The sequence below is a fragment of the Camelus bactrianus genome, chromosome X (assembly GCF_048773025.1).
Source record: "Camelus bactrianus isolate YW-2024 breed Bactrian camel chromosome X, ASM4877302v1, whole genome shotgun sequence".
Lineage (NCBI taxonomy): Eukaryota > Metazoa > Chordata > Mammalia > Artiodactyla > Camelidae > Camelus > Camelus bactrianus.
In genome coordinates this window covers 92,261,716-92,277,724 of record NC_133575.1, presented here as the reverse complement: position 1 = coordinate 92,277,724, position 16,009 = coordinate 92,261,716, and the positions used below count along the sequence as shown (strand labels likewise).

General features: G+C 40.3%; 1 protein-coding gene across 4 annotated transcripts in view; it reads right to left on the bottom strand.

Annotated features, from left to right (window-relative positions):
- Positions 1-16,009, bottom strand: part of DOCK11 (dedicator of cytokinesis 11) — a 169,813-nt gene that overhangs the window by 119,903 nt on the left and 33,901 nt on the right. For all 4 annotated transcript variants that reach the window (XR_012504693.1, XM_074359257.1, XM_074359258.1 and 1 more), the window contains exons 2-6: positions 9,767-9,883; positions 9,594-9,683; positions 8,977-9,059; positions 7,896-7,965; positions 7,182-7,277 (exon numbers count right to left, since the gene is read on the bottom strand). Coding sequence is in view for 3 of the 4 variants with exons in the window: in XM_074359257.1 (XP_074215358.1) it covers positions 7,182-7,277; positions 7,896-7,965; positions 8,977-9,059; positions 9,594-9,683; positions 9,767-9,883 (456 nt within the window). In the remaining variant the exon portion in view is untranslated. The remainder of the gene's footprint in view (positions 1-7,181; positions 7,278-7,895; positions 7,966-8,976; positions 9,060-9,593; positions 9,684-9,766; positions 9,884-16,009) is intronic.

Genomic DNA, 16,009 nt, shown 5'->3' with positions numbered 1-16,009 from the left:
CCACGTTATAGAGGAGAAACTGAGGCACGGGGAGATACCAAAAAACCAAATCAACTTGATCTCCCCTGACTACCCAACTTAACCTAACACACTTTCCCTTATACACTGCCTGCCACACTCACCTCCTTTCTGATTCCCTTTCTTTGAGGCCCCCACCTTCTTCAAGAAGCCTTCCCTGACCCCAGATCACAGTGATCTGGACTCACATAGCACTTGGTCTCTGTACCACCTTTAAACAATATGTTATTACTGTGCTTCTATTTCCCCAAATAGGTTTTAAGCTCTACATGTTACACTTCTTTCTCTCCACCCTCTGCAGTGTCAACACCTTGTACTAATAAGGTATTCCATATGTATCTGGTGATGAATTCATTGATTCTGAATAGTGTTTGACACATAAGAAGCCCCTAATAAATGGTTTTAAAACAGTCACCAATGAATGAGGGAAAACGGAACATCAAAAACAAATTAGTGAGAAATCCATTATTCATTAGAATGAGTGTAACCGGCCTGTTAGCTGTGAGAGATGGACTGGTCGATTTGAGAATATAATGTAGTAATATATCAAAAATAAAAGACTTTCTCTTCCCTTTGTGCCAATCAACATAGTGACCTTGGCCTCCTAACAATTATTTTAATGTCATATGTGCTTTCTTAGGTAAAATCCTCTTTTGACTTCTTGTTCTCCCACTGCAGAAGGCAAAAAGCCCTCCCATAACAGTCAAAGAATAAGCGAGGACTTTTAGACTCTGGATAGATAACAAATGGCTCTCTTTTGTGCAAAAAAAAAAGAAAGAAAGGGCACCAGAAGTGAGTCATATATCAAGTAGTTGAACTTGCAACCCCGATAACATAGCAAGACACTTCCATGTTTAATTGCTAAGAACAGGGAGGAGGGCGCTTGAGGAATGTGACCATATTGAGCCAAGAAGATGCATAAAGGTGGGTGTCCCAAAGGGTTGGCCAAGAATCTGCAACAGATTTTTTTTAATGAAAAACAACTCTCAAGATTAGATTCTTCCTTATTCCATATATCATTCTATCCCCTAGAAAAAATAGTTCTAAATACCAAAGGAAGGTCATGTCCAATCTCAGAGCTATCCAGTCCACACTAAATTCCTTCACTGATATGGAAAGACGTTGAAAACAGCAGACGTCTCCAGCAGCTACTTGGGAAAGAGAGCATGTAAATGTGTAGCTTTCTCTTAGGATTGGAGTTTCTGCCTGAGGGATCATATCTGCTCTGTGTTATCTTACACTTTTCTCCAGAACTTTTCCAGGAACTGAAGAGTGGCAATTGGGTGTGTTCTCATTAACAAGAAAATACAAATTGAGGAAATTAATCACCTACGACAAGGCTTGTCTTGTTTTAACATGAACCCCGAGAACAAAGCAATTATGAGCTGACTAAAGTGGTCACTGCGCCCAGGCAACCAACAGAGCTTGTGCGTCGAGAGCTGCGGGCTGCCAGCATCCACCTCCGTGCAAGGAAGCGCTCGGGCACCGGGAACTGTGCCTTGGGGAGTGACACACATCATTAGCAGCTCTCCTGTAGCCTGGGTTCCTCGGGGCTAGTTCTCAGCCAATAACGGGGAAGCTCAGCAAGCCCTTCTGGGAACATGACAGTTGCACAAAATGGTGCAGACTCTATGTTCCCTGACCAGAGTTGGTGGAAAGGTATATACTGGGGAAAAGACAAATGTTTATTCCATAAATACGGGGTCTTCCAATATTCCAATGTGAAGAACTCAGTTTAGGTCCTTTGCCGGCCCCTTTTTCCCTATAGCCCATCACCATCGACATGAATGTGCTTGCAAAACTGTCTGGCAGCTGGCTAGGGAGGTTTAACTTTCTAAAGCAGCTCATATACAAATGACTTTGGCTACATGATTCCTATCGAATTATAGGTCATGTGGTTGCTTTCTCGAAAGACCTTAGAAAGTAGGAATCTTCCTCCTCAAAAGACTAGGAATAGACTTACCATATGACCCAGGATTCCTGCTCCTGGGCATATATCCAGAAGGAATCCTACTTCAAAATGACACCTGCACCCCAATGTTCATAGCAGCACTATTTACAATAGCCAAGACATGGAAAAAGCCTAAATGTCCAACGACAGATGACTGGATAAAGAAGCCGTGGTATATTTATACAATGGAATACTACTCAGCCATAAAAAATAATGCCATATGCAGCAACATGGATGTCCCTGGAGAATGTCATTCTAAGTGAAGTAAGCCAGAAAGAGAAAGAAAAATACCATATGAGATCGCTCATATGTGAAATCTAAAGAACAAAAAACAAAACAAAACAAAAAAACAAATACAAAACAGAAACAGACTCATAGACACAGGATACAAACTTGTGGTTGCCAGGGGGACAGGGGGTGGGAAGGGACTGGGATTTCAAAATGTAGAACAGATAAACAAAATTGTACTGTGTAGCACAGGGAAATATATACAGGATCTTGTGGTGGCTCACAGCGAAAGAGAATGTGACAGTGAATGTATGTATGTTCATGTATAACTGAAAAATTGTGCTCTACACTGGAATTTGACACAACATTGTAAAATGACTATAACTCAATAAAAAAATGTTTAAAAAAAAAGAAAACAGAAATCTTCTGATTTTCTTTTATCTGCTGGACTTGGCTGAGTCTTCCTAACCCTCTTTCCTTCATTTTAATTTTCTTTCTACCTTCTTTCATGATTGATTCTGTCTTCCTCCCTGGCTAGTAAATTCCCTGATTTCTGACAGTGAAAATGCCCAGGAAAAGGACTCAGACTTGCTGATAAAAAACAGTTTAAAAGGGTCATACATAACTTCAAACTTTCCAAAGGGCTGATTCTACATAGTTTTTAAAATTCAGAAATTTTTCAATGACTAAAGATCCGTAAACGTCCACCTCTATCTAAAAGACACCAGTCTACCCTGTTTTAATCCCTGTTAACCTGGAAGGATCTGCAGGGCAATGTCAAGCCACAGTGCATCAAGGAGGCGCAGATAAAGTAGGAGGGAAGACGCATGGCTCCTGTAGGCTGTTATTTGCTAATGAGTCATGATTAGTACCCAGATCCTGCTGTAGCTTCCTGGTTTGTCTGCTGTGAATTCGCAGAAGCTGTCAAAGCTTGAATTTTCCAACAGAAAAGCTTCTTTGCTTTTCTCAACCCTGTTAGCTCTAGCCCTGTGGTGCTCATTGCTGGAGCCACGAAAGTTGGTCATCAGTGTGGGCTGGAGGTCCGAGCAGGCAGGGGACACCCGATGCACCAAAGGTAAAACTGCCACCAGGATCAGGAAAATGACTCAGCCAACGCATACCTGAATCTTCTTCCCACTTGCTTATGAGACACATTAGTCTTCACTTCAAAGACTAATGCAGGAGAAACAGATAGAAATTTTCCTTCCGGAAGGTCTCTAAACTCTGCAGTCCTTTGACTCAGTTCTTCTGTCCTGTGTCTGAGCCAATCCAGGCCTGAAGCAGGAAGAACGTATATGATCCCCACCCTGTAACAAGGCACCTAAGGACATAAGCCTGAGGCCCCCGGTGCACCTCAGTCACCGGCCTGGACTTCTTCGGCCCTCACTCCAAGTTCCAGCCTAGCAACCAAGAAACTGCGACCCACACCCAGTCCTCCCCCTGCCTGTCCCACACACTCCCACGCCCTCTGTTTATATACAGAGAGAGAGCCCAGTAAACACTGCAAGTTTCTACCACTTTCAAGGATGCTCAACTAAATAAGAGTTAAAACCCAATTCTTACAGGAAAAAAAATATCTTGGCAAAAATCCCTCAAACGCCTTTGACTGAATCTGGCTGAACTTTCCCCTCATGCCCACTCTAGCCGTGATAAATCCGGAAATACACTACAACTGCTATGGTTTAAGAGGTAAAACCAGAAGAATATAGGATGTGTATTCAGCTCCCAGAAATCGAAAATGAAGAGCCAGAATCCATCATAGAGAAGAAAATGAAATCCACAACCAGAGACAATTTCCAAAGCTCATGAAGACCTTTATATTTCAAATTATTCCCCAATCTTTATACCCCGCCCCTTAAAGGAGGCACTGAGGATTGAACCTAGGACCTCACACATGCCAAGTACGTCCTCTACCACTGAGCTAGACTCCCCCACCCCCCTTCATTTTTTTAAAGAACTGTGTAGCACATATGACCAAGTTGGCTTATTTTTCTTTTCCTTCCTTTGCCTACTGTTTGGTAGAGGTTTTAAAAAGAAAGAAGTATTTTTATGGTATGTGGATTATATCTCACTAAAAAAAAAAAGAAGTGGCTAAAATATGAACAGCTGGGGATAAAAAGAGGCAACGCAAAGCGCCTAGCTCAGCAGCAGCAGAGCAACAATTAGCTGGAGACAAGCAGCAGCTGTCCCCTTCACCCTTCAGCCAGGCCACGTGGTCACCAGGTTGCCTCAGACCCACCACCCACTCCATGAATTTATGGTTCCCGTCTGGCCCCTGTGAGTGGTGGAGTTTGCAACCTCGGGGATAGATAATACAAAAAGCTAAACAATCCATCTTTGACTAACAGATTGAGTTGCTTTTCTATTTCTGTTGTAACAAATTACCACCAACTCGGTGGCTTAAAACAACACAAATGTCTTATCTCACAGTTCTGTAAATTAGAAGTCCACCATGGGTCTCACTGGGCTAAAATCAAAGTTACAGCAGAGCCATGTTCCTTTCTGGAGGCTCTAGGGGAGAACCCACTTCCTGTCTTTTTCCAGCTCCCCAAGGCTGCCCACATTTCTTGGCCCTTCCTCCATCTTCAAAGCCAGCAACACAGCACCTCTCTCTGACCTGGCTTCCACCCTCACATCTCTTTCCCTAACTCTCCTCTTCAGTGTCCATCTTCCACTCACTAGGACCCTTATGATTACACTGGATAATCCAGGATAATCTCCCTACCTGCTGATTAGTGATTTTAACTCCCCTTTGCCATGGAAGGAAACATTTACAGCTTCCGGGGATTAAAAATAGACACCTTTAGGGGGACTGTCACTCTGCCTACCGCATCCACCAGTCTGTATTTCACGAATTCTGAAAGCAAATTTAAATCATGCACTTTTTACAGACAACTGTACTTTGCTTTATAATATATAAGCCACTAAAAAAGTTATATGTAAAGCAAAGGATAATTTAAAGGCATTAGAGTAACTGACTCTTGAAAGTAATCCTGTGGTGAATTTTGTAAAAATATTAATTCCCTAATGTCTTGTTTTATGAATCCAGATTTCCATACATTATATTTACTTTATATTGGACTAAAGCTTAAGTATGGGTAAAACATTTTAATATTTTGAGAAGGTTAGGGGAAGGGAGCGGAGTCAAAAACTAGACAAACATTTTCTACCAAACGGCACAGAATTATCACCTTCACACACGCATTTCTGAACCTGATAACTCTGATAGGAGACATAAAGACCCAAGACTCTATTACATCCAATGGAATACTACTCAGCCATAAAAAAGAATAAAATAATGCCATCTGCAGCAACATGGATGGACCTGAAGATCATCATTCTAAGTGAAGTAAGCCAGAAAGAGAAAGAAAAATACCATGTGATATCACTCATATGTGGAATCTAAAAAAAAAGGAAACAAATGAACTTACCTACAAAACAGAAACAGACTCACAGATGCAGAGAACAAACTTACGATTACCAGGCGGTAAAGAGGGTGGGAAGGGATAAATTGGGAATTTGAAAATTGTACCTGTTGGGGAGTGATGGAAATGTGAGCTATCCTGATTGTGGTGGTGGTTTCATTGGTGTATATACATCTATCAAAATTCATCAAAGTGTACATCTGAAATATGTGCAGTTTACAGTACAGGAACCACACCACAATAAAGGTGTTTTTTTAAAAAAGACTCTTTTAGAGTCTCATAGTGAATGAGCACTGATAGTGTTCTGGTTCAGATCATAGCCTCAGGCATGAGCCTGCCCAGGTTCAAATCCCACCTCTGAAAACATGAAGCTGTATGACCTTGGGTTAATTGCTGAATTCCTTTTTGCCTTACTTTCCACATTTGTAAGCCAAAAATAACACTAGTACCTATAACATAGGGCTGCCATGAGACCAAATGAGATACAGAATATAAAACACTCAGCATAGTGACTGGCACATGTTAAGTCCTCAGTAAATGGATTTTCTCATCATCACTGTGGGCCTGAGAAATATACGAAGCATCCAACAACTTGGATTCATTATTTTCAGGGTTTGAAAATGAAAGTGAGAATAGGACACGACCACTAAATGGAAAGCAGCAGGCAAAATATTAAATTAAGATAAAATTTGAGTCTTCCCTTGGTAGACACCCATGGTTTCTGCTTGCAGGCAATGTGAAAGAGAGAATGACCTTTAAGACTTAATGGAAGTGTGAATCATCCTCAGCAAGCCACATGAGCTTGTATTGAATATCTGAAAGAACAGTTATATTTGGGATCAGAGAATAATTTGTTTTTCTGCTCAGAATCTTCAAGTAGCTTGTTAGCCTTACCTTTGGATTTTAATGGCCTGCCACAGCCTCCCGAACAAAAGCTAACCTCACGTCTGAGGCATTCAAAGCCATGCCCAATTTTATCCCTCTCTCTGTTTCTAACTTTATCTCGCACAAAGCCCATACACAAACTTGCTATTCCGGCCAAGCTTTAAAACTCTCCAGTTCTGACAGCACTAAGATACCGCTTTGTATAGTAGTTAATTTGGTATGTTTCTTATCTTGTCTGGAGACTATTGGAGGCCAGGGACCCCATCTCAGATATCCAGATATTCCCCAACAGTGATCAGCATATAATAAGCCCTTAATTAACATTTGCTAAATAAACGGAGTAGCCTCTTCCTCTACTCATCACATCCATTTCCACACAGAAACCTTTGAAGCCCTTTTGTTTCAAAGCTCTTTTCTTCATTCAGCTGGCAGCCTCCTTTTTAAACATCCTGATTCAGGAGATAATAATTACATTTCTTTTAAAAGGTGCACATCTAAATTTATCCTGAGGTTTCAGATTTTTTTCAATTCCAGACATCTGTGAGAATCCTACCATGTAAGATCTTTTGCTAGAGCTCCTTGTAAAAAAATTTTTTAAAGATATATTGTTTCCAGACAGACTACTCATGACAATATCCTTAAAATGATGAAATAATATAATAACTACATCTTACCTTCATGGTAACTGTGATGGTGCTATTGACATTGGCTTTGTGCAACCAGCCTTGTTTTATCACACCACCCTTCTGAGAACATAAAGAAGACGAATCCTGAAATAGAGTGAAGACCATCAGTGAAAGAGCAGCCAGCCACTCGTCTAATTGAATGGGGGGGGGGAGCACATACTAGGCTCTGCCCCATTTTCCAAAGCATAAAGTTCCCCCTCCCCCTTCCCCATGAAGATGCCTGATTAAACTTGATATTGTTAACTAGAGGATGAAAGGCTACCGTGCACACAGTAGGCACTCAATATTTACTGAATCGTATGGGCTGTCTTCTAGGAAAGTCTTCTGCATTACGTAAACAGGCAAACTGCACCTCAAAATGTCACAGACATCCAGGCCATCTGTCCCAAGAGGGATCTACCAGGCAGGAGGGTCTAGATGAATCACCACACCACATGCCCAGTGCGGGAAAAGCAACTCCACCAGCGTGTCCCACAGGTGGGAAAACATGTTTATATACAAATTACAGCCCGTTTCACTTGACTTTTCCCGAACTCCATTTGGAAATGCAACCATTTAAAAAAAATTTTTTTAAACATTCAATTAGCTTGAAACGTGGCCATACATCATTCAAAAACAATTCTCTCCCTCATCTTTTCTCAGGGAAATCGCTCTCAGCAGAAATGACCTTGAGGAAACCAGTGCAGCTGCCCCCATCTTTACCTCATCCTTCTCACAGTCCTCATCAATCTCAAATATGTGATTGGGAATCTTTTCTGGTCTCAGAGATTTGCTGAAAATGCAAGAGAATTGTCTTAAGACACTGAAAAGAACGGACAGAGGTAAAAAAAAACCGAAAGCAAGATGAGTAGACTCCTTTCTTTCACAACAAGAAAATGCCAAGACAGAAGGAAGAGAAATGCTTTTCTCCTTTCCAAGCTCAGATTCTCCCCTCTGACTAAACTTGCGTTACCTTTTATCTAAGGACTCCCTCGGTACAGCCAGCAGCAAAGACTTAACTAAGCCCAAATACTTAGGGAGGGCAGAAATTGCTAGGAATACATGCCAGAGCTGTCAGTGGTGATAGAACTTTCTCTTTCCCAAGCCAAAAAGCAACCTGGTGTCACTCTGGCTCTTGCATCTGTTTGCTGTATGCCCTCAGACTGATCATCTTAGGACTCCGTTTTATAGGACATCTTTAAGACTCAGTTTTCTCCTCTGGGAAAGTGCTTTGAAAACTACAGAAGGCTCCACCAAGTCTTATTTCTCCAAAACATTTCCTGAATGATATCCTATGAAGTTAGTATTACTGTGGGTACAAAAGGGGAGGAAAGTCAGTGCTCAGACTGAGTGACAAGCCCAAGGTCATCCAGTTAGTAAATGGGAGAAATAAGATTTGAACTCCAACAGTCTGGCTCCCGGGCCAGTGTGCTCACGGCAACCCTTCAGCTCAACTGAAAGAGATGTACTTTTATCAAAAGATGTCATGCCACCAGATTGAGTCAAATATCTTCTAGCTTTTTCTTTGACAGCACTAGAAAATGCTCACTACATTACCCAAAATCAAAGAAAGATGATTGTATGGTCAATATAGATGTACCAAAGCCAAAAAGTGAACTTACACATTTTAGGAAAAATTTCAATGAGCAAAGTTAAAACATATCCAATTACCCAAAACACATTTACCACACATGCTGGTTGTCTGAGGTTTTGTCTTATTATAAATTATAACTGAGAAGTTTCACAAACAGTTAAAAAAAAAAAAAACTTCCTCTTCAAAGTTTCCCTTAAATTCTAAACTTACCATGGCAACATTCGAAAGTCCCCAGAGAAGTCTTCATACTTGTAGTTTACCACGTGCCAATCTGTGCTATAGGTTTTAATACACTGAAAGAAAATAGGAACCTTTAATTTGAAATGTAGGAAAAGTACACATATATCTACTTTTTTTAAAGTCTGGTAATAAGCTGATAGATCTTTTAAAATCTTCTGGGGAATGTTGGTACTGTGATCTTCCTTTGGGGATTAACTGTGTCTTCCTAAACCAGGTGGTGGCAATAAATCCCAATTCATATGCTTTCTTGGACACTCTGACTCCAAGTCCAAAGAGTATTAAAATCAAAAAAAAAAAAAAAAAGACTAAGAATACATGCTACTTGTGAAAGTGTTTAAGCTGTATCCTCCGTATCACATCATATGGACTTGTTACGTAGGTTTATTAAGTTATAGTAATTTTCCATTTACACTAAAGGAAGAATATTTTAAATACAGTATATGCGGGGAGGGTATAGCTCACTGGTAGAGCACATGCTTAGCATGCACAAGGTCCTGGGTTCAATCCCCAGGACCTCCATTTAAAAAATGCATAAATACAGGATGTGATTTAGGCCACTGTTCTTCTGTGGCCTTTCAGCGTCTTACCTCTTTGACAAACAAACTCTGGGCCCTCTTCTCACCATCTTCAGGTACAGTGGACTGCACTGTTCTGCGCTGACGACTTATCACTGAGATCTAGACGACAAAGAACATTCTTGCTATACAAACCAGGCTGGAAAATGCAGTTTTATTCTTTAAAGAAGTGATTGTGAACTCACAGATATATCTTCCATTGGAAACATAAGCAGGTCTCTGAGGGGGTCACTATAAATCTGGGTTTTTCTTTGGGCGATAACATTCTCATAGTCCAAGGGCTCAACAACTTTGGTCTTTTCCTTAATAAGAGACAAAAAGAAAGTTAATACCAAGGGAGGGTATAGCTCAGTGGTAGAGCACATGCTTAGCATGCACAAGGTCCCGGGTTCAATCCCCAGCACCTCCATTTAAAAACAAAAGATAAATAAATAACCTAAACACCTCCTTCCCCTAAAAAAACCTAAAGAAATAAATAACAAAAAAAATTTTTTTAAGTTAATACTGTCGAACAGTTAGTACCGTTAAAGCAGTCATGAGATAAGTTCCTCATCATGTGTCAAAGATACATTATTTCACAAAAGAAGGGATTATTGACAGTCAGCACTTAAAGGAGACACTTCTACAGGAGAAATATTCTCCATAATTGGACACACGCACCAAACACATATAAACACACAGAGGCCTCTCTGCTAAAGACAAGAGTTCAGGAGAGAGATCACTGTACTCTGCTTACTCTTGTGCCTTCCAACAATTTATTGAATTGAAGGTTAAACAAAAAGTGGTATATTTGGAAGCCCGTCAATTGATATTTACTGAATATGCACTATTCATTAGGTAACGGAAGGGGAGAAAGGATCGACATTCACGTGTCTACTCTGCACCGGGCATGCTGTCCAAAGGATGTATCAAGTTCCAGCATAGCTGGGGCGAGCATGGGTACTGGAGATGCTGGAGCTGGTGGGCAGGGCATGAAAGGATGTGGTTCCTGGTGGCAAAGTCAGTGGGTCCCTGTTGGACTCCCAGGTGACCTGGCCTTTGATAGTAGGGTCCCAGCCTGAGGCTAAGGTTATAAGAAGCAGGTTACTGACTTTGAGAAATCCAGGGTGTGATTTATTAATAAGAGTAGTAATAGTTAGCATTTACTGAGCCCTTTCTAGATGCCAGGCACCATGCCAAGGACTTTCTCTACATTTTCCCACATAAGAATTGTAATAATCCTATGAAATAGGTTTAATCTTTGTCCCCATCTTACAGATGAGGAAATCCTGGGCTCGATTCAGGCTAAGTAGAATGCAAACCTGAGTCTGTGACTCCAAAACTCCGTTCTTTCTACCTCCTGCAGACTTTCCTCTCCTGAGAAATACACAAAGATACCAAAGTTCAATGTACTGAACTTGGAGTAGGATCCCATCACCTACCCTTCTATCAACTATTCCTTCACTGAATTTACCCCAATCTGATCTACCATCTATTTGACCTCTCTGCTTGTTTAAGGGCAGGGATTTTCCTTTATTCGTCCACTGCTATAACCCCAGCACCTAGAACAGTCCCCAGCACATGGTAGACATTCAATCATTAGTGCTGAATGAACTTTTAGAGATACTCAGATTCCACCACAGCCATGTCTCAACACACACATCAAAACCAAGGTGGGTATATATTAGTGATTTCTAGTAATAACATTTTATTTAAATTATTTTTCTCAATAATTTTATAATTTAAAACTGTATAAAGAAAACTTGAATTTAAGATATATTAACACTTAATATCATCATGGGTGAATTTAAGATACATTAAAACTTAGTATCATGATGGAATAGGGGTTCTATTCATATTTGTGTACACAGTATTGGAGGTAGTCTCCAGTATACTGTATCCAAACAATCGTGTGAGAACTGTTTTTATACGTGGTTCACAATAGGTCACAGCTATATCGCAGTTTCATATCTGAAGGGCATCTCAGAGCTTCCTCTGTAAGATTACTCAGAAAGATTAGAGTAAACCACTCTGACAAATGAGAATCAGTGTTCAACAAAGTCTAAAAGATCCTAACAAAAACAGTATAGAGGTTCCTCAAGAAATTAAAAATAGAATTACCATATGATCCAGCAATCTCCCTTCTGGGTATATATCTGAAGGAAAAGAAATCATTATCTCAAAGAGATATCTGCACTCCCATGTTCATTATGGCATTATTCCCAGTAACCAAAACATGGAAACAACCTAGGTGTCCATCGAGGGAGAGATGGATTTTTAAAAAGTGCTATATACATATAGATATATGCAATGAAATATTGTTCAGTCATAGAAAAGAAGGAATTCTGCTACTTGCAACAACCTGGATAAACCTTGAAAGCATTATGGTAAGTGAAATAAGACAGACAGAGAAAGACAAACTATATGATATCATCTATATGTGGAATCTAAAAAAGAGTAGAGTGGTGGTTGCCAAGGGCAGGGGGTGGGGAAAACAAGGAGATGTTGGTCAAAGGGGACAAACTTTCAGTTATAAGTTGAGTAAGTGCTGAGGATCTAATGTACAGCATAGTGACTATAGTTAATAGCACTGTAGTTTATACTTGAAATTTGCTAAGAGAGTAGATCTGAAGCATCTCACACACAAAAAGGTAACCAGGTGAGGTGACAGATGTGTTAATTAACTTGACTGTGGTAATCATTTCACAATGTACACATATATTAAATCATCACATTGTAAACTCTAAATATATACTTTTATTTTTCAATTATATCTCAGTAAAGCTGGAGGAAAAAGATCCTAACAAAGATATACTTCACTTCAAGTCTTAAATTTGGATTTACAGACCCATGAGATCAAATTAAACAGACCATCCCTATTATGTTGGTGGATACCCGTGCAAAATGAGTTGAAATGAAAGAAAAAATTCCGATTTGGGGCATGCAGAGATTTTCTGATAGGAAAATTTGACCCCCTCATCCCATATGCATCATGTTTTCATGGACCGAAGTGAAAGGAAGCTACCACTGTGGCTTCCAGCTCTCACACTCAGTCTGTGATCAATTTCTCAGAGAAGTTAAACGAATAAAGCCCCATCTAAGAAGGTGAGCCTTAGGGACTGAAAATAATTTCAAAGTCTTGCTTTTGGTACCAACTATCCTCCCAATACAGATTGCAGAAACAGTCCTCAAATGTCGATGTTTAACCTGTTGAATTAGCATCTGTTAATCTCTCTGTACAATAATTTCCCAAGTACCTGCTGCAAGTAACTTTGTTTTGTTGGGGTTTTTTTTTGGGGGGGGGGAGTAATTAAATTTACCTCTTTATTTATTTTTAGAGGAGGCACTGGGGATTGAATCCAGGACCTTGTGCATGGTAAGCACGCATTTTACCACTTGAGCTATATACCCTCCCCCTCAAGTAACTTTGAAAAAGAAAAAAAAGAAAAATCCTCCTTGCACTTTCTAACGTAGTTGTCAAATGAATACGCAAAAGATTATGCCAAAATGAATCCCTTGTTTAAATGTACAGGAGAGGCCTTCTAAACATGAAACTTCCAGCTCTTCATGTGTTTTAAAGGCCATGTATTCATCCTGTAGAAAACAAGGTTTCACTTTTCACTGAAAATGGGTTCAGCTAAGCATTCTGGGTCTTCACCTACTTCCTTTGTCACGGGTAGCTCAATGGCAGAAGAAGTTGGGGTGGCTATTCTGAGTCCCACAAATCTGCCCTTAGAAGAAGACCTAGGCCTGTGAATCAGGCTTCATCTTTATAAGAAAAAGAGAAGGACTAATGGTCCCCTCCCATCCCCCAGCTGCATCCTTTTTCTCCACCCCTCTCCCAGGCAGTAAAAGCACAGTTCAAACTGTCAGTGGGAGAGGCTCCAGTAGGAGTCAGCCCCAAAGAACCAACTGCACCCTTCATTTCCCTTCCAGGAGGATTCAACTGTAACCCTGTTGGCCTCAGAGACAAGGAAAACCTTTGCCTTTTAGAATGATCATGATTTAATGGTAGCTCTGCCCTGCGGTTTAGAACATAACCCTTATCTAACCTTCCTATTCTGCTTTATCATTTTATTATTAGACCTACAGGGTTACCCTAAATAAAGCTTCTCTCTCACAAAGGGTTTCTCTCAGCTTTGCAATGTTTCCCTCCTGCCAGCTTGTGCACTTTTCTACAACTCAAGAAAACTGTGTTACAATGAACAGTACTTTAGGAACAAACAATAGCAAGATCCCACAGTGTAGTACTTCTGTATGGTTCTGCAGCAGCGTTAAGGAAAAGGCAAAAGCATTTATACAATCTGAACAGAAGTAAGCATATGTTTCAGTCTTCTCTTCCCAAGTAGTGGCAGGAAAACCGTCAGCCTAAATTTGGAACCTACTCAGTTTTCACCATGGAGAGGGAAAAAAAAAAAAGATTTGCCTTTGAAAGTTCTTATTCATTGATTCCCCTGAAATAACTTGCTGGTAATATTATTAAGGTTTTTCTGGTTGTCACTTCACTTGAAGATGACTTTGCAGTCTTAAGAAAACACTTTCAGTATTTATTCTACCTGTTTCTTAACCAAAACCTGTCAAACAGAAGGAAAATACTATTATTTCAACTCTGTACATGAAGAAACTGGCTCTGAGGCTTAAGCTCAGCTGTCTATATGGAGTGGTAGAATCAGGACTCAAATCCAGGTCCTCCAACTACTGATCCCTTTTCTGTTCTTAGCAGCGTCTCCCAAACTCGACTCACATACAATCGTCGAGATTTCTGGCACAATGTCTGCACTATCATATACTTTATATTCTTCAAATCAAATCTCTTCTTCATTGAAATGCATTTAAGAAACAGTAAGCTTTATGTCACCACCCCCCAAAAGGAAAACAAGTCAGTATTTTCCTAACCCCTAGTAAAATAAAATTTGTATTTGTTTTTTTTAAGGAAACTAGCAGTTTTTTTTTTTTTAATGGCGGTACTGGGAATTGAACCCAGGACCTCGTAAATTCCACACATGAGCTCTACCACTGAGCTGTACCCTCCCCCTAAAATAAAAAAATTTAAATGTCGATCTCTGTGGTTTGAGACACAGCAGACTCTTCCAGGCTTACTCAGCCGCTAGGACCAAATCTAAATAGACCTCCACGTGTAAACCCTAAAAGTGCAAAGAAATGCACAATTCCACAAATTGAGATAACTTTCTGATTTCTAACAGAAAATGAAAGGACAGGGATTAATAAAGGAAACTCATCGGTACAGATTTGGTTACAGTCTGTTTCTTGGTCCAAAGAGAGGAAGCAATGGATCCTTATGGGGAGTGTCTAAGAGCATCAAACACTTAAAACTTTATCATTTTGTGGTAGTCCCTATACATCCACAGTACAGGATGATTGATCTTTTGTCATTTTAACTATATATGTATATACATGTAAAGCTGAGCTTACAATCCTAAAATAGTATGTAAATATGTATATGCAGACATATATTCAACTCTCCACTCGTGTATCTAAAAGCACACATCACTAGCAAGCCGATTTATGCTATCATTAGAAACTTAACCATATGATTTCAATTTCATTTTTAGAAAGCAATAATAATCATGTAATATTTCTCTGTCAACAGTGCAAAATCAGCCTGGGTTACTCCTGCTTAGATATTACACCAAAGGTCATTAGTTTACTAGTAAATCTTTTACTTTAGAAACTAGCTCTCCTTAAGAATTCTAAGAATGTCTCTTCTGCAAGTCTAAAGTGAACAGAGGCTTCACAGAATCCCTTCTGTATCGCCCTGGGAGGGAGGGAGAGCAGAGCAAGCAGAAGATTTAGCAGTGGGGCACGGGGCCAATTCAAAAATCTCTGTGCTCTCCGACCACCGCTGCTGCCCCCTTTTCCACATTACGTTTGGATACCAGAAGGAGCACAGCAACGACTGGTTTAAGAAAGAGAATGATTTCACCCAAAAGTTAGACACTCATTTTTGCTGTATTGTGATCAGAGTACTGTCTCAATGGCATCTTAACACAATCTTATTGAAAATAACCACCATCTTAGGAAAGAAGTAACAGGCTCAAAAAGAGGGGGTTACTCAGAGTCTTTCCTTCGCATCCTTCCCCCACCTCCCTCCCTCAGGAATGTCTCCAGACCCCTTAAGGGATTCAGCTCCCCTTGTGTTTCAGACATTTGTAGCACGGTTTGGAGCGTTTTCTCCACAAAGATCTCAAAATAACACTTTGCACTTAAAGTGGACACTGGGGACATGCAGTTTCCGGCAATGCAGAAAAGAAAGTGGGTTTTGGTGGTACAGCATGCTTATCGAGTCCCTAAGGTCCAGGCCCTGTGCTCGCCCTTGAGAAGCTCACGGTCTAGAGGGGGAGGCGGATAAACCCAAGGCATTTAAGTTGATTGCAGAAGCTGTTGTAACTTGAAGACTTTCTTGGCTTCCATGCATCTGTCAGACCCTC